The sequence below is a fragment of the Gasterosteus aculeatus genome, chromosome 11 (assembly GCF_964276395.1).
Source record: "Gasterosteus aculeatus chromosome 11, fGasAcu3.hap1.1, whole genome shotgun sequence".
Taxonomy (NCBI): Eukaryota; Metazoa; Chordata; class Actinopteri; order Perciformes; family Gasterosteidae; genus Gasterosteus; species Gasterosteus aculeatus.
In genome coordinates this window covers 12521653-12540169 of record NC_135699.1, presented here as the reverse complement: position 1 = coordinate 12540169, position 18517 = coordinate 12521653, and the positions used below count along the sequence as shown (strand labels likewise).

At 44.8% G+C, this 18517-nt stretch overlaps 2 protein-coding genes across 2 annotated transcripts; one reads left to right on the top strand and one right to left on the bottom strand.

The window, feature by feature from the left end:
• Positions 1 to 900: 900 nt before the first annotated feature.
• LOC120828021 (heparan sulfate glucosamine 3-O-sulfotransferase 6) lies at positions 901 to 12086 on the top strand. The gene is made up of 2 exons (XM_040191305.2): positions 901 to 1718; positions 10624 to 12086. Exons 1-2 carry the CDS (start codon positions 1213 to 1215, stop codon positions 11240 to 11242), a joined length of 1125 nt encoding a protein of 374 aa, XP_040047239.2. The 5' UTR covers positions 901 to 1212; the 3' UTR covers positions 11243 to 12086.
• A 5471-nt stretch (positions 12087 to 17557) lies between these two features.
• Positions 17558 to 18513, bottom strand: fahd1 (fumarylacetoacetate hydrolase domain containing 1). The gene has a single exon (XM_040191310.2). It carries the CDS (start codon positions 18511 to 18513, stop codon positions 17851 to 17853), a length of 663 nt encoding a protein of 220 aa, XP_040047244.1. The 3' UTR covers positions 17558 to 17850.
• Positions 18514 to 18517: the final 4 nt, after the last annotated feature.

Below are 18517 nucleotides of genomic sequence, written 5' to 3'. Positions count from 1 at the left end.
TGAGCTTTAGAGGAGCTATAGGAATCTTTTGTTGTACCTTTTGCCGGAGCCCGACTAGCGGTTTCCCCGGGTGTCTTTTCTCATTGTAGTGAAAGCTTAGTTAGCTGCCTGCTGGCGGCAGCTTCATCAATTTTCTTAAATCTCCAAGGATATAAATGAAGACAAAAAAATAATAATAGATAACTTCAAAATCTTCAATCAGCAAACACTGTACGTTTGCCAAACCAACTCTCAACTCAACTGTCTGAAACCTCTGCCCCAGGGCTGCGTGTGTCAGTGTGTGTGTGTGTGTGTGTGTGTGTGTGTGTGTGTGCGCATTTTTCTCAGACAGATTATCTACCTGAGTTCCCCCTCTACCTACTCACTCTCTTTCCATCGCCTTCATCCATTCAAACAGCCGCTCGCTGTGTTGGACAGGTTCAAAGTGTGAACTCCATCTCAGGTTCAGCCTCCATCTGCCTGCCAGAAGAAACTCTATACCTGCTTCATAGAGTCGGGACAGCATCCCGGTGCTGATCTTTCCGGTGAAGCCCCTGAGGTGCCACACTCGGCCTCGGATACTGTGTGGGACATCCTTCCCTTATTCACAGAGAAGGGGCAAGGAGGATTTCACTCTTCGGGTGCACCTAAAGCACTCATGCGCCTGTTGCTCATAATAAAGCACTCAAGGTATATTTTTCATCTCATAAAATGCCATAAGATTTCGGAAATAGTTTTTTTATAGGGCAACAACTTGTTCCAATGAGAGGATTCATGTGGATGGCGCATGTTAAGCCATATGAACCTCTAGAAGTTTAGGTCCCCATGAGGCATGTTTATCTATAGCTGCGGGAGGGAGGGGTGGAGGCGTGTAAAAAAGGGCGTAGGAAAGGCAGCGCAGAAACCTTGAATGAGAAATCTGGAGACCTCAGAGCGCGCAGACGCAGCAGCCTGGAAACCTCCTCTGGCTGCGAACGAGTCACGTTAAATGACTAGAACTTCCTTCACTGACGAGAATTCCTTTCCGTCATTTCTCACAAAAGTGACAAAGATTATGAAGATATTTCTTGACACAACCATCATCCCATTGAAGCTCCTCAGTCTCCACGTGAAGCCTCGCTTTTGCGCAACAGGTTCTGGGAGATACGTGTAACCGTAGACCCCGATCAATGAAGTGAGAAGAAGCATGCTGTCCCCGTTCTGTCCCTTTGGCACCGAGCAGGAGATCAACTCATGGGATGTAGCGGATGCAGAGTCAGGTTCAACTTCGGGAAGGTGCTCTCCAAGGTCTCGGTGTTTTTTACCATGGTCCTGATCTTCACCTACGTCTTCTACTGCCTAACCGGATTGTGCGATTCGGCTCCGAGAACTTTATACAGCCACCAGGCTTCCTACTATGACACTGCGGACGACCTGCGCCCCTCGCCGCGTCTCCTGCCGGACGCGCCGCGTCTCCGGAACCGCACAGACTCCGCGGACGCAGCGCAGGTGGACGCGCCGGCACGGCAGCTTCCTCTCCACGCGGCGGACGGCGCAAAGAAGAGCGCCGAGAGCAACGGCATCCCCGTGTCCAACTCTTTCGGGACAAAGAGGTTCCCGCAGGCGCTTATAGTCGGCGTGAAGAAGGGCGGAACGCGCGCCCTGCTGGAGTTCCTCCGCATCCACCCAGACGTGAGGGCGGTCGGTGCCGAGCCTCACTTCTTCGACCGGTTCTATGATAAAGGACTGGAGTGGTACAGGTAGGCAACTCACAAAAACCATCACATGCGCGTCCTCTGGCTCAACTTTGGCAGTGAACTAATAGCTGAAAGTCAGTTCATTTCTTCTTTATTCTTTTTTTCACACCAGACTTTGATATTGTAAATCAAAAGAATTACTCTGTTATTGAACACTAAAGATGGGCTATTGGTTCCGAAGATGACAGGACGGACAGATATGATGTATGTGTCGGGGTAAAGGGTCAGGTGAGTGCTGAACTCTCCTGTCAATAACCTCGCATGGTTGGCCGAGGTTCACCATGAAGCCAATATTCTCCCCCGCTGGCAGCGTAAATCAAAAGGCTAGAAGGTTCTCTGGGGAACAGTTCATCATCTTGACATCCAAACACCATTTCATAGCCTTCACGGTGACATCCAGTGTCAGCACTTCCACCCTATTGAGAGTAGGAGTCATGCAAACAGCTCGGTGATTTCTCTAATAAGGTTTCCTCTCGTAAAGGATGCAGGCCAAGTATATTTGTCTCGGTTGCGTGCCACAGTGATGCTGTACATAAAATGTTCATTGCCGGATGTTGCCGTTACAGCAGCTGATTTGGGGAGACCAGAGCTGTGCAGAGCAGAATGAAGCTGATTCCGATCATCTCCAGATGTTTTACAAGCTCCCGGTTGTCCCGGTTGATTTCAAACACTTACCAGGGTCTGAATATTGTTATTGACCTGCTGTTTTTGTCCTGTGCGGCATTAAAGATGCTATAAGGAGAGAGCTCAGGTTTGACAGGATGAAGACAAACAAGCACTTTGATAGCATGAAGGTGCATGAAACTCTGTAATTTAATCTTGTCTTGGCCTTTTATCCCCCCTAGCTATGTTTTAAATGAGGACATGAAGACACATGGAAACACTTAAACCCACAGATAATTTCAGCATGCTCCTTAGCTTCCTCTCTCTTGTAAGGGCACACAAACAGCCACGCAGGTTGGAAATTTAATCTATTCATTGCTCCTCATTCACACGTCTCTCCTCTGCTCTAATCTGTCCTTTTCTCCCCGCTTCGCCCGCCCTCTCCCCGCTTTCTTTGACTCCATCATCGCTTCACTCCTCTTAACTCTCCTGTTAGTGGAGAGGATGTCTTTATTTGGAAATACCTGTGGCAGACCTGGTGTTTCCAGAGCAGGTTTTATGTGTGTTTCTGTGTGTTTTAATTAGCTCGACTGGTGCAGTAAAGCTCTTATGCTTTAGCACAGCTGTTTGGTTGGTGCTGTAACACGGCAGGGTCACCAGCATGGTCCTTGAAATTTTAATCAGTCATAATGAAGGCTGAACTAAAAATGTGCTTTTTGAATATCTGGTTTTGTTTAATTGAGACCATAACCCCCCCCCCCCCCCCCAAAAAAAACATGTATGTTTTCTGTTAATGGACCAACCTAATTATTAATTAATAAATAGTTTCAGTTCAGATGAGACATACATTCCCATAAGCAAAATAGAAGAGGAAATTGCAATATATCCAACTCAGTAGTGATGGCAAACTTCAAACATCTTAGACGTTACACAAGACAAACAACAATTCAATTGACCGTCTAACATACTAGTAATTTTTATAGAGCAAGTTTTGGATAGAAGTCAGCTGGAGGGTTTAAAACAACAATGGCGGCAACGTGAGTAAAATCACTGAAAGGCGATTCTCTCGTTGTCACGGAATCTCAGAAATTTGCGGGGAAACTGTTTGCTGTCATCTGCAATGATCCACAGTGAAGCGGCTGGAAGTTGCGGAGCTCGGCTCCGTGTCTGTGTGTGTTTGTGTGTGTCTGTGTGTGTCTGTGTGTGTTTGTGTGTGTCTGTGTGTGTGTGTGTGTGTGTCAGTGACAGCAAGAGCGCATCCATGTGGAACAAGCAAGTCCTCGTCAACTGACTGTCGGTGCACAGTGGGTCAACTCACAGTCACGTCTGGAAAGTAGCACTTTCACGCGCACACACACACCCACACCTTTTCTCATCTGACAGGTTCTGAAAGGAAACCCCGCGCTTTGACATTTTATCTTGTTGAAGTTCCTTGCTTCATCTGCGGCCTCGAGGTCAACAGGGTAATAACCAACGATGCAAATGCCCACAAATACCCCACTGGATCGTTAATTTAATCTAAGTATAGTTTATAAGTAATAAGTATCGTACCAATTAACTTACATTTTCGTATTACTTTATCGACAGTCCGCTTTGCACACTTTTGACTTCAGCCATAATCTTTTAAAACAACGTGTTCAAATGCATTAAAATCAGAAAGCTGGTTAAAATGTTGTTGATGTGTGATATAAGTACCAAAGACCCATAACCTTTCCCAAAGACCCATTATTTCACATTACCATGTCTGACAACAACTTGTGCGTTGTGTGGCCTGAAGCCTGCAGGTCTTGGACGGAGAAATAAGCAGAAAACGTAGACGACTTTAGCAGATGGGCGAGAGCCGTGCATGGCCATAAGTTGCTGTCAGATATTGGCGATCTCCACGCTGGAGACACTTCACAGACCAAGCAATGCCCTCTCGTGGATGTTGCTCCAACATCCTTGTCTTCTTTGAGGCAAACTCAGACGTTGTTGCAGTGTGTTTTCCATTGCTTCAATCTTGACTGATCTCTCCCTGGTTCCAGTCGGCCCTTCTCTCCATCCGCTCCCCTTTTGCATGTGTGCAAATGAGCCTGTTGCAGCGATGGAAAAGCCCAGAAATAGTGCATTCATAATCAAGCAGAGATTTGATGAATTTCTGTGTTGTTTTATGGCTTTAAGCGGCCCTCGTGGAGTGATGGGTTTCATATGGGACTTGAGAGCCACCGCAGCGAACGGACAAACCCTCAGCATTTCATGGGACACTGGTTGTGATTCTCACGGCTTTGTCTCCATGATGTGAGCTGGGATGAGAAACTCTGTATTTTCTATTTTTTTGGAGCATCCTCAGTTCCTTAATGATGACTTGTTGTTGTCTTGCAGCAGAACAAGTTGCTATTCAAAAACAAAGCGCACTTGGATCGAAATCGTCGGACAACACAGATAACTATTTTCCATATATTTAATTAGTGTAATGATGTATTTATGCATTTCCATTTGAAAAAAAACACCAGCCCAGAAGTCCCATCGATATTTTGAAAGCTTGTCAATTGGCTGACCTACAGTCTTGACACCAAAGGCCATGCAGTATAAATGTAATCCTTCATGGGCAGCACCAGGGAAAAGCGAAAATGACAGCACTGATCAAAATGACTTATGTCCTTAGAAATACACAGACTTTTGTAAAAAAAAAGGATATGAAGAGGTGAATTATGTCGGTCTTAACATGGGTCATTTATATTGACTCAATATACATCACGTTAGTTAAGTCAATTCTATCAGATGAGAAATCTTCTTCCCCTTCTTACCTTTTCTCTAATTGAATTGAGTAATTAACGTAAAGATGTCATACAATGTATTGTTTTACCTCACTAGGTTACATGCGTTCTTATGCCTTCATTGATTCATCATTTCTGATATTCTAGGAGGTCCGACTCAAACACTGACCACGTCAGTCTAGGTACTTGACACTTGAAATGGTAAATGTGGCCTATAATGCGCATGGGGCAGCGTTTTCCAGAGCGGGAGTGATTTTCCCGACACCTCGTTCTTGTGTGCAGGCCCGAGGCTCTAAGTGATGGAAGCCGAACACGACTGATTGGTGTAACAGACCGAGAAGTGGTCTCTGCAGTGTTGAGTTGTATTGTGTTTTAATGGCGCTGCGTTTTGGCTGGAGTCGGGTCTAGATGGCGTTATACGGTTTGAATAGGCCCACACCCCATATGGTGGGAATTACGGTAATCCGAGGCGCATTGTGGCGCATTTCGAGCCGCCTCTAAAATCTTTCCGCTGTGTTGTTTTAGTTCCGTGCTGCAGTTTGCTGGTGGAGAAAATACTTCAAATGTTTCAGATGCGTGGTAGTGATGAACAGTTGCGGGGATTTGAGTAACTAATATAAAATACACTTGCATGAGCATGCAATGATGGTACTCCAGGGAAATCAAAACACAATTTATTGTTACGACACATAATCCAAAATGACATAGTTTGAATGGATTCACATCTAAAGAGAAATTCTCAGAGTCTCAGAACTGTAATAAATGACCAAGACAGCTGCAAACATAATGTGAGGCATTAATACTTCTTAGGCATGAATTATGTCCCTTGCATGCAAGTCTTAAAAACTAAAAGTTTATAGTCAGATTCAAGACATGGATAGATTAAACTTTAAGGCACCGATTGTTATGATTTACTGCATTTTCACGACAATCCAATTTGTTGAGAGGCGGACTGATTTGTTTTATTAAATCGGGAAAAGGGTCTTGAAGAAAAAGCTTTTAATTCCATTTGAAAACAATACAAAAAAAGGGTTGTTTTTATATTGACACTGAAAATGTCCAGACAAATCTCATCTCTAATTAGCAGCTCAACCTTTTAAAACATCTCTGCGATACTTTCATGAGCCAAATGCTGAAACCATTACTGATTTCCCCAGAAAATAATCGCTGACATCCTGACATCCTGCTAAGTCTCTTATTGGACGCTTGTGTGCCATGTAGTCACTAATTATCCATTGACCAACAAAAGGTATTTCATTTCTCTATAGAAACCCCCCCACACACACACACATGTGTGCTTGATCTCACCTCCTACCCAACCAACGAACCACCCACACACACATTCAAACCCACTGCGACGGCATCCTGCAGTAAATCACCAAAGATGAAAAATGTAAAACACTGTACTCCGTGGGAGATTGGCACTTCAGCAAAACCTCCCGCTGAGAAAGCCTCCTCCTCCCTCCATAAAATCGTCTGATAACGACGTATTTAAAATCTGTGGGTGGCAACAGTCTCGCTGCCAGTCATGTGGTTCCCCGGAGGGACCACTTCCTCCCTCTGCCTACGGACGGAGCTGATGGATGTCTGCAAAAGTGACGGAAATCCACCTCCAGGTTTTTAAGTGTTTATGTTGAGTATTTCTTCAGCTCTTATGCACACTTTGTCACTCGCTGTTGTGAAATATTGTTTATTATGCCGCACAGTGTCGAGACTGTCCTCGGGCTGTTATTTGGTTTTTACACATGTTCATTTGTGTTTCTTTCCAACTTCGAGCATCCACTAAACCTTCAGGCCTCGTGACTTGTGCCAGGTTTCTGAGTGAACGAACAGCACCTCCTCTCATCCTCTCGTGTCTGTGTGCAGGATCTCAGTATCCGTTTGACACTGCAGTGCACACAGGTCGCACACTTAAAGCAGTGGTTTGGCATTTTGGAAAATACAATTATACGCTTCCCACGAAGGGTTAGATGAGAGGGTTGATACTACATTCGAGATTTGCTATCAATCCTCTCATCTGACTCCAAGGAAGAAAACAAATAAGCGTAATCGAAATGTCAAACTTTTCTTATAAAATGCTCTATTTACTCCTTGTTTATTCTTTATTTTTCTGGTCAGAGGAAAATAGTCACATATGTTTCCTCCAGGAACGAAGGCGTAAGCCGACGTTCCCACACTCTCATCCTGTCAGCCAGACGGGCGTCCGTGGCCCCGAGGCTTCTTCTGTCACCCTCTGAGCACCACTGCTGGGAAATGTTTTCCTCTAGTCTGTTGTTTGCGCTTCACGTATTTACCCTCTTGATTTTCCGCAGCCTCGTTAATTCCGTGGCTTAAAAAAAAAAGAAAATTATAAAAGCTTCTGGACGCTGAGATTTCTCCTTCAGTAAGACAATGGAGCGCACAGATGATCCAGTAAACAAAAATAACAACCCATTGAAATTTAGATCAGATCTTGTTTTTTTGAAGATGACATGATAATTGTAATTTTTTCGGGGATCTTTTTGTTGTCTGCAATCAGCTCTGCTGTCTGTGAAGAATGCCGTTCGTTAGGGCCCTGCAGCAGATATTCGGCGGGAGAGAACCCACAATCTCGGGGGGCCAGGAAGTCTCCTGGCCACATCCCTGTTGCCAGGGTTAGTATTTAATCTTCTGATCCAGACTGCCGAGAACATATCAGCAGTTGTAATCAGTGGCGTGGCACTTCGGGGAGGAAAAGTGCTACATCCTTTAAGCAGCAGGGAGTTCCAGTCTAATGTGGCTAGTCAGCAAAGCTTACCGCCACCGAGCCAAATAGAAAACATCTTCGTCCTCTAAAAGACTCTTTCTGCCCGTCGGTTACTTAAAGGCTGAGTCAAAAGAGTTCGTCTTACATGTCAAACATTAAGCCATGTGAGAAAGTGAGTCATCCCTGGTCTGTTTTAAAGTTTTCCCCTCCACCACATACAGGCGCAGATTGAGGATCGAAAAAAAAAGGCTTTTATTGATTCTCTTGATAATGAGACAGATTGTGACAGGGGACGCAGGGACCCGGGTACATTCATTCAGTATTCATGAGTGTGGAAAGAGAACTTGTGGTCCATTACTGAAGTGACACTTGTGAAGGAGCGAAGGACAAATGGAGAAGAGCGCAGGGGAAAGCGGAGAGGACAGAGAGGGAGACGTGCGCTCAGTTTCTCATCAGTACACGTTGACACCTCCGCACTCACATGAGTATGTCTGCACCAGAGACACACACACACACACACACACACACACACACACACACACACACACACATCACAGTGAACTATCTGTCATAGAGACAGACATATTGATTAGACACCGATAAACAGGGGACAGACAGGCAGCAATGGGCCATTTGCAGCACTTGTAGTTGGATAATAATCAATTAATGGTCTTTTATGAAGGGGGATCATTTAATGGGCTGCATTGAAACGGCTTAGTTTTAAGTAAAGGTGGAAACTCAAAACTTATACACAGAAACAAGACAGATTTTTCTCCTTCACACTCATGGTCGTGAGCGTGACAGCAAATACTTTTTCATGATGAAAGAATTACAGAGAGTCACAGCACACAAATTATTAACATGAAGTTCTACCTTTTGTCTCCTCTCAGCTCGTTTATATCCCAAAGGCTAGAAGATCAATACTACTCCGATGCTACTAGCAGCCAGCACTTAGTTAGCTTAGCCTAGCACACAGACTGGAAACACGGGGAAACAATATAGCATTAAAGGTCGGCTCCTACCAGCTCCTCTAAAGCTCTATTTTGTTTTGTTGAATCCTTACAAAACCCAAACAGTAAGAACAACATGTGTTATTTTCTTCTTCTTTTTACGGGGCTCAGGAAGTAGCAGAACTGGGCCAAGAAAAGTCTGACAGACAATCCAAGCAAAATACCACAAGATGTGTCGTTTATACTTTTGTTTTTGTACAGATACAAGGTCTTAATTAGTCAGCCTCAGAGGTGACGGAGGTGGATTTTGTTACCTACTGCTGGCGGATGTTAGCCGAAGCTACAGACACGTGGTATCAAACCTTCACATCAAAGCTATTCTCTAGCATCAAACGCCCTCGTCCAGGAAGTGAATATACGTCAAACATGTAAAACTGTTCCTTTATGACCTTTACAATTGAAAGTAAAGCTCTGTGGGTTCAACCAATGGGCTTGTGGTGACTGAGCATGCTGCTGCTTGTCGACTTGTGCAGCAGTTCACTACTAACTGTTATTTCATCATGCTTGTTTTAATCACACTTTAAAGTGTTACCTATTTCTACGTGTCTCAGATGGATGATAAAGAAAATATAAATAAATAAATGTAGTCTAAGATCAATAACATCAGCAAGTCTATTACTTTCATTCAGCGTTGACCACGAGAATCTCAATAGAACGACTGCCAAAAGTCATTGGATGAACTCAATTACGTTGTGGGCAGGATTTCGATCCAATACATACGTGTAAATCTAACGCATACCAAGAACACTCATGTAATATGATTAAATTGAGTCAGGCCAACTCATTTCTATCGAATTCATCTCAAATGAAAACAACGATTGGTCTGTGAAATCCAAATCTACCAAAATGTTGCCTCACACACGTCAAAGTCAAGATCTATCAAATACCATTTTACCCATTAATGCCTGTTTGCCAGATAGTACTGAAAGGTGTATGAGGTGGCAGTTGCATATAGAGAGGAAAACAAACATACGCTAAAACAAAGTCAAAATATATATCAGTCGATTATTGATTTGGGTTATATGGATATAAATGGTATGACTATGCAAAATGTATCAATGCAGAATAGTAGCATATCATTCAACCTTTATACTTCTATGTTATTCACAACATCTCCCCTCATTTCAGACATGTGTTTAACACACTAGCTGAGCTCAGCAGCTCGCCCTTCTGGTTGCACTTCCTGAATCTGGTCTGTTTGGGTCCTTCTAGGAACCCTAAAGGGAGGGAGTGAAGGAGAGAGGGAGGGAGGCAGAGAGGGAGGCACTTTGCTCTTGCAGGAAGAAAGGAGGGGGGTGGAAATCTGTAGGAAATTGCTGTTAAGTGGTTCTTGAGGCTTTGTGGTTTTGTCTCATCGGACCCATAGTGAGTAGATGGTCCTGGTGTGCAGGCCTTACACCGAAGGCTCAAATGGGCCGTCTGGGGCCCCGTCTGGGGGCCCGGTACATAAACACACTACAGTGTACGGCCCTTTAATCACACAGAGTTTCATGTGCTTGAATGTTTAGCGTACACAACGTGTGCACGTTACGGCTTGATGTTCCTTTCACCAAAGTCTCTTTGTACCCCACATGTGATTATATTGGTTGGTCCTTCTGGTGCAAGTTCACCAACTATAAACCACCAATGCAATCAACACTTGTCTTCTTAAAGCTGCATTAATATATGTTCATGTTAACGAATTGCCAAACGTCATTGTGTAATGAGAAGTCACTCATAGCCATATACAGTATGTGAGCTTTAAATGGCAGATCTGTCCGCTATTGTTTCGAATGCCTGATCACGTTTTTGACCATTTTGTCTTTCTGATTTAGGAGCCTGATGCCTCGGACTCTGGACGGCCAGATCACCATGGAGAAAACTCCTAGCTACTTTGTCACGAAGGAGGCTCCTAGCCGTGTCTGCTCCATGAACTGCCAAGCCAAGCTCATTGTGGTGGTCAGGGATCCTGTGACGCGGGCCGTATCTGACTACACCCAGACGCTGTCCAAAAACCCAGGCCTTCCATCCTTCCAGAGCCTGGCTTTAAAAAACACCACCACGGGTCTAATTGACACCACGTGGAGCGCTGTGCGCATCGGCCTCTACGCCAAACATCTGGAGAACTGGCTTCGGCACTTCCCATTGTCCCATTTTCTGTTTGTTAGCGGCGAGCGGCTGGTGTCTGATCCGGCTGGGGAGATGGGCCGAGTTCAGGACTTCCTGGGACTGAAAAGGGTCGTTTCAGAAAAACACTTCTACTTCAACCAGACCAAAGGTTTTCCGTGCTTGAAGAAGCCCGAGGGCAGCAGCAGACCTCGCTGCCTTGGAAAGTCTAAGGGCAGACCTCATCCCGAAATCCCCTCCGAGGTCCTGCAGACGCTCAGAGACTTCTACAGGCCCTTCAACCACCGTTTCTACCAGATGAGTGGACAAGACTTTGGCTGGGACTGATCCCCGTCAATGAAAGCCAAACCTGGCTGTTTAATGCTCCACAGGACTGCCGTCTCAGGGAGAGCAAGACAAAGTCCACCAGCCGAATTCTGCAACAACGGAGTCGAACGTGACACACAGCAGGTCGACTGTTTGCTGGGGGATTGAAGGCGACATGCAAGTCACACACAAGGTTAATGGCTTAGTTATTAAACCATTTTCTGACTCGTGTGTTAATGTTATGCAGAAGTATAGAACGTACCAAAGGGAAAAATACAATCATTTCTTTTGAATATCATTTTTTACTTCCCTTTATGAAATAAGCTGATATTTATATTTTCTGTTGACTTGAAATACAACAGTTACAAATTTCTTTTATGAAAGAAATGTATTTATTACACGACAAGTCAAGACATGTTTTAAGACTGAGTATGTTTTAATTGACAGGCCATGGAGAAAATGTCATACATGATAAACCACTATGTCTTAATGATCATACTGCGGCTGCTACAAGCAGTGTTACTTTGACTGCATTTATATTACATGCATTACATTTAATGTTTCTAAATGTCATTTGAAATGAACATGTTGGTTCAATGTTACGGGGCATTTCTCTGCACATGGTAGTTGATGCCAATGATCCCTCATCTGTAAACGTTACAATGATCATAAACCACTCTCACAAATCTTATTTGTATTCATTGGTAGAAATTTCTCCTCTCAAAGAAACACACGCCTAATTGCCTTGGACGGTATCAACTGTATTGGCTGTTACTCACTTAAAATAAATAACTGTTTTGATCTGGCATTACTTTGAAAGCATTTAAACTCCATCATTAAAGTACACGATGCACAGTGTGAGAAACGTTTGTTCTGATATGATCCTTTGTGTCTGTAAGCTGTAGGGCACGATGGCCGATCCTTCATTTATTTCTTAATTTAGCCAAGCACACGGAGGATGTTTGTAAAACAATTGCTTCTCTCAACAAGTAATCAGAATCTAATACATGCAATGTTAGCTCAGACCTATGTCTATTCCTATCCTCTTTTTGTTAAATAAGCCACCGATAAACCGTTCCTTTAAACATAGCTTAGCAAAAACAACCAGCATGTTTTCAGGGAACCGGTGCGATGATAAATCCCTCGGTTTGTGTTTTGAGAGTTCTGCAGGGCCATCGTCCCTGCAGAACTCTCCAGGCGCATTCTGGAGCTGGAAGTTTGACATGCACAGCAACAGTAACTCGGTGCTCGGGCAGTTCTTCCCCGCTAACCCTATAAGTGCTTAGCGCTGCAAGGCCAAAGCGCCTCACGCGGTCCGTCCATCTCGTGCTGTTCGCTCCAAGATAGAAATCTCTCCCTCTTCCCTGGCTTCCTCTCTCCCACTCGCCACTTCCACCCAGCGAGACCACATGTGCAGTCTGAGGGGGCCGTGCTGCCGCGGCCTTCAATTATAAAAGATAGCAGCTCACTCAGGAACCTCCTTCCTCTGGGCTCAGAATTAGCAGCAGAGCTTCTCCCTTTCATTGTACACTTTTCCTGCATAGAAGGAAAAAAAGAGGAGGAAAAAACATCTGCTCTGCTGGAACGAGCAAAAAAAATGTAACCGACCACTTGACAAGATGTGAATAATACACTGAGATGTCAATGTTTCTGTTTTTAACAATGCATGGAAATATGCCTGACCAGTGCTTGCGTTTAATGATCAAAGCAAAACGAGTCAATCAGAGCTATTAAAATTGAGCTTTGCCTGTGGAAACCTCCGTGTTTGCTGGGGTAAGCATGCTTGTGCGTGTTTTCAAACAAGTTTGCATGCACACACCCGTTGCTGGGGCTCTTTCCATGCATTTTGCCCTCTCTTATTCCAGTAGGTATTTCGGTCACATCCCCCCCCCGTTTTTATATGTCTGGCATTAGTTTTTAGTGGGCCTCGCAAACATTTTGCCTCACTTCATCTGTGCCAACTTTTATTAGCAGTCGTATTGATAGCTGCGTTTTCGGCTGTGCCAGCCCAGCAGCAGACGTGAAGGTTAACCGATTTCCCATTCTGCCATCTGCAAAAGACATTATTATGTGTCCGCAGGACTAGCCCAGTCGTTAAGTTTCATTTAACCAGCAGGACGTTCAGCGTAATCTTACGGTTGTCACTAAACACAGGTAATGATGTGAGAAAACCAATTGAGACGAGGAAAGAAAGAGCAAGAAAGGCGGAGGAATGAGTGAGACCTCTGGTCCGTCTTTGTACATATTGCTAAGTACCGTTTGCACATTCAACAGTGCAATTGTGGCTCCCAGAAGAATTAGCACACAGCCGACGGCAGACAGTCATGTTTTATGACCAAGTTGTCAATATTTTAAGGGTATACAGCATTCAACAAAAGTCTGGATTCAAAGCAGTTTAACCAGTTGTCTGAATTTCTTTCACACAAAAAATAAATAAAAATGTATTCGGCACGAAGCATGAATTACTTCTCACTCTGAAGCGACGCATGTAACTGCTGAAAGCAAAAAAGACACGTCGGACCCGACACTAGAAGATAGACGATATATATTCGTCCCTGGGTTTGTTTGAAATAAAGAATCTTTTGAATTACAATTGCACAAGACAACTAAAGGGCAAATTACAGGTCGGCAAAACCCAAAATATTCCCCATCTCATGGGAACAGTAATTTGTTGAGCTCAGCTGGCATGCAGCTTCCAAGGATTACTGCCCACATTTTAATGCGTGCCATCGATTCCTACCATTGTGGATTTGTTCGCATGAATGAAAATGGCCCAACGTGGATCGAGTTACTTGCCACTGAACAGTTGGGATGGTTGAGCGTTGCATATTTTGGGTAGTGACTCTTATTTGGGAATAATGGGTAAATAGCCGACTAATCGGAAACACCCAGAGGATGAAGCACTCTGAAGGCTGCGTTGAAGGAAAGGAGCGACGCCAGATGAGGACGGTACATACCCAGGACTCCACGCATTTTTCTCCCGCACCGCAGTCTCCTTCAATCCAGGGAAGAAATGCTCAGGGATTTTCTCTCTTCCCTGTGGTTTAGGCCTCACAGCGTTAAATTGCGACCCCAGCTTTAATCGACGAGAGAGTAATTCGGGGAAAATGCATTTTTAATTCATCATGGTAGCTCAACTCAAATTGGGAAACTTTTTAGGGTTATGGATTTATGAGCTTTTACAACAGGGGTTTTATAACATACACCGCGACATTTTTGGACACATTTCAGCACATACTTCTGTTTTCATTTTAGCCAACAAAATTCGAGCTAGTTTTTTTTTCTAGTTTTTTAACTTTGACAATCAAAGTTTGTACAGAAGCTTGCATCCAAATGACGAAAGCCTTTCACACTAAGAAATGCTGCTTCTTTGCTGTTAAACCTACAGCATGTTTCATGTTACACTGCCCACTTTGCTGTCCACCTGCACCTTCAAACAAAACGTTAACGCACTGCGAGCAGTCCATCACTGAACGGGGAATGAAAGGGGCTCACACCTGGTCTTCGTGCATGATTTCATTTCATTTTGCTAAAGACCCCGTTCATTATTAATCTAAATGAATTACAGCCCTTACGTTCGGCTTATAATAAATTGGTTCTGTTATTATTCATCCCCAGCCACCCACTTGTTCATTCTGCATGAGAACGATTCATTAAATGCACTGTAATTCTTTACTTGCAGACACACCAGCGCCAGGCTTTAACCAGCCCCTTTCATCGACGTGCGTTAACGTTTTGTTTGAAGGTGCAGGTGGAGGGCAATGTTGGCAGTGTAACCAGCCCTTGAACTGGCTCGAGGGATTCATTGCAAATATAAAAAGATACACAGTGGCCTTTTTGCCTCTCTCGAAAAGGAAATGCGATCGATTGGACTCGTTAGAGTGCGTCTTTATGATGCGATATGGACATCTTGTCTGTCTCAACCCTTCTGATCTTTATATGTGTTGGTGTTCTCCTTTTTTCTAAAAATGGCCAGACCACAGCTCCGTCTGGTGCGTACGTGACGCACGCAAAGTGCGGCGAGGATGATGCTTTTCTGAACACACACCCACACACACACACACACACACACACACACACACACACACACACACACACACACACACACACACACACACACACACAGCCAAGTTGTAAATAATTTTCACATGTTGAACCTTCTCTCCATACATTTCACATCAAGAGCCGGTGCTTTAATCTTCAAACGTCTTCCGCTTATTCGGGGACGGTATATTGTGGCAGTGCACTGTTGAATGTTTCCATTTCCCTGTTTTTTAATATAAACACCTCTGGATTGATATGGACCGGGTGTGCATGCTCAACGCACAAGTTGTTTTTATTCAAGAGACCTGACCAGGAGCAGGATAGATACCTCTGCAGTAAACCTGCCGTTGACCTGCCGGTCGCTGTGAGATGGTTAAACGGCGATGCGTCACATGTGGCGTGTTGCAGTAAAAGGTATAAAAGTAGTCTCGAATTCAACGTCTCCAATGCGTCCGCTCACATTATCGAAAAGCCATTCGCTGAGCGAGAACTCGTAAACCGAGCTATTGGACGACTTTAAATATTGACCCGACGGCCAGATGAAAAGTCAGCAGATGCCCAACGTGATTACAATTTCCCCCCCCCCCCCCCCCCCCCGGGTGACGTAAATGTGCTCGGCGAACGGAATTTAAATCTGTCCAATATTGGTTGAGACATTTCACCCCATTCGGCCCCCAGATAAAAACAAATTTCAGGCCACAGGTGACACCGCTGTTGGAATACGTTGGATCGGAAGACTTGTCCAACTGGTCTCCACCCAATCCCCTCTGCCTCGAAAGCGTCAACTAAACCTCGGGCACTCTCGCTCCGTGACAACGTCCCGCTTCACGTGGGGAACGCCAAACCAGAGCTGAGCGCGGGCTTTGAAGCCGTCGTTAGGACCTCTGAGGGAGTAACGGCGTCACGCGGGGACAATGAACAGCATGACTCACCTCTCATAAAAGACGGCAAGTGCTCTTACAGGCCACGACTGCACTTCCCAGATCCCCGATCTAATTGAATCTGTCATAACTGCTCTGATGATGGACACGCACGGCCCCCGGGGAGGGGGGGGTCCCTCGAGGGCCAGGGGCCCGCTGTCCTGCCAGGCTTGGAGATAACATGCCTCACAGGTGTGCGAAGATGATGCGCGCAGTCGAGTCGGGTTTCGGGCAGACTGGCCCGGGACAGGTTGATGGGGGCTCTGATTGATCCTGAAAACAGAGAAGCCCGTGGGAGAATTGTAATTGAACCTGGAACAGATGTTAAACAGTCCGGGAAGAATGTGGTTATGATGAAGGTACTTAGCCAGAAAGTCATAATTACACTGGATGAACAGAAAACGCAGTTGCATTAAACGGTGTTGGCGAGGGGAGTCTCCTCGATGTGGAACGTTGGATTCTTGAAGGCAAACCAGACGTCGTTGACTGAAGAGGCAACGGGGTTCAATGTGCCATCGCAGAATAATACCAAAATGTTCTACTTCAAACCCTCTGGAGAAAAGTCATCTCAGCTAATCCAACAGGCAGCTAAATGTGTTCCAAATTCACCAATGACCACATGAAGCCGGAGCCAAACCCGCAGTGCTTTAAACCCCCTCACAAACATGACTATTTCCTCAACTGGAAATGGTCCGGGATAAACTCTGTCCACATTTAAGCTCCTGAAGGTAAGCCCACATTAAATCAGAGTGCACACGATAGCAAAAGCACAGTGTAGTATGAGAAGTTCCAAATGCTATAGATATTTGTTATTTGTTTAGACTAACAATGTATCTTTGGACAATACCTCTAACTTTCTTTCATCGTTGCAATTTGGATATGATTGATGGGCTTTTACCGGGTATTTTTAGAAAAATTGGTACTTAATTTAATTTGTTGGTTCTTGCATTTCCTTTCATTTTTTGCTCTATATAATCCACTACATTTATTTTCAGCTGTAGTTACTAACTTGGCAGATTCAGAAACATTGAAACTTGATAAGTGAAAAATTATACACTATTTAGCCACACCACAGCTTAAAAAAAACAGTAAATAAACTCCATATTTACCAGCCGGCGGCTGCAACATTAAGGTGTTCTACACATTCGGTTTTGCTGTGAAAGGACTATTACCTATAAAGGACTATTTGTACATTTGTTATGTAAAAGATCTGAGTATGTCTTCGTCCACTGCATTTAAGTTGGTAAATACAGCATATAACGTGGCTACAGTTAGCTCTAGCTACTTCAAAATAATAACGCATTATAATTATTAATAATGTAATTAACGTTATATATAATAAAACACTGACAGTTAATTCTGTCACCAATAATTAAAACTAATAGTTGGAATTTTATTAATATGATTTTACAACATATTACGCATCATATACTTGCTGCTGCTGATTGGAAACAAGGACAGGGACAATGGGTGATGAATTATTGTGTTTTGTTCATTTTCTCACACATTGTACAAGGCGGCGTCAGAAATATGGCGTTGGTGGCCCGATGCTGCCGCCTGCTGGTACACATGTGCAACTACATTTAGGATAATTAAATGTAATTTAGCGAAGACACAAGTAAAGACACAATCTCTTTTCTTCCTCATCGGTGTATTTTGTTTCCACTACTGGTCTTGTCTGTCCACCCTGAAGCTCATGGTGACCACGTCCTCGATGCCAGCCTGCAGCTCATCGTGCTGCTGCACGGCGGAGACTCCTTTAGGGGTCCCGGTCAGGATCAGATCCCCCTCCTCCAGGGTGATGAACTTGCTGATGTAGCTGATGAGATACGGGATGGAGAAAATCATCTGGGAGGTGCAACCGTCCTGCCGCAGCTGGTCGTTGACCTTCAGCCACAGCTTCACGTTCCCCGGGTCGGGGATGCGCTCTTTGGGGATGAACTCGCTGATGGGACAGGAGGTGTCGAAAGCTTTAGCCCTGGTCCAGGGGAGACCCTTGGACTTGCAGACGTCCTGGACGTCCCGGGCCGTCATGTCCAAGCACAGAGCGTAGCCCGCGACGTGCTCCATGGCGGCGGACTGCGGGATGGCCGTGCCCCCTTTGCCGATGACCACCCCCAGCTCCACTTCGTGGTGCAGGTCGCTGGAGTACCGCGGCACCAGGATGGAGGAGCCCTCCCTCACGTACGCGGAAGGCGGCTTCAGGAACAGGATTGGCTCCGTGGGAATCGCATTTTTCAGTTCTTTGGCGTGGTCCGCGTAGTTTCTCCCGACGCAGATGATCTTCCTCCCCCATTCCCAGAATCGAGTTATGTTTCGCGCCGTCATTGCG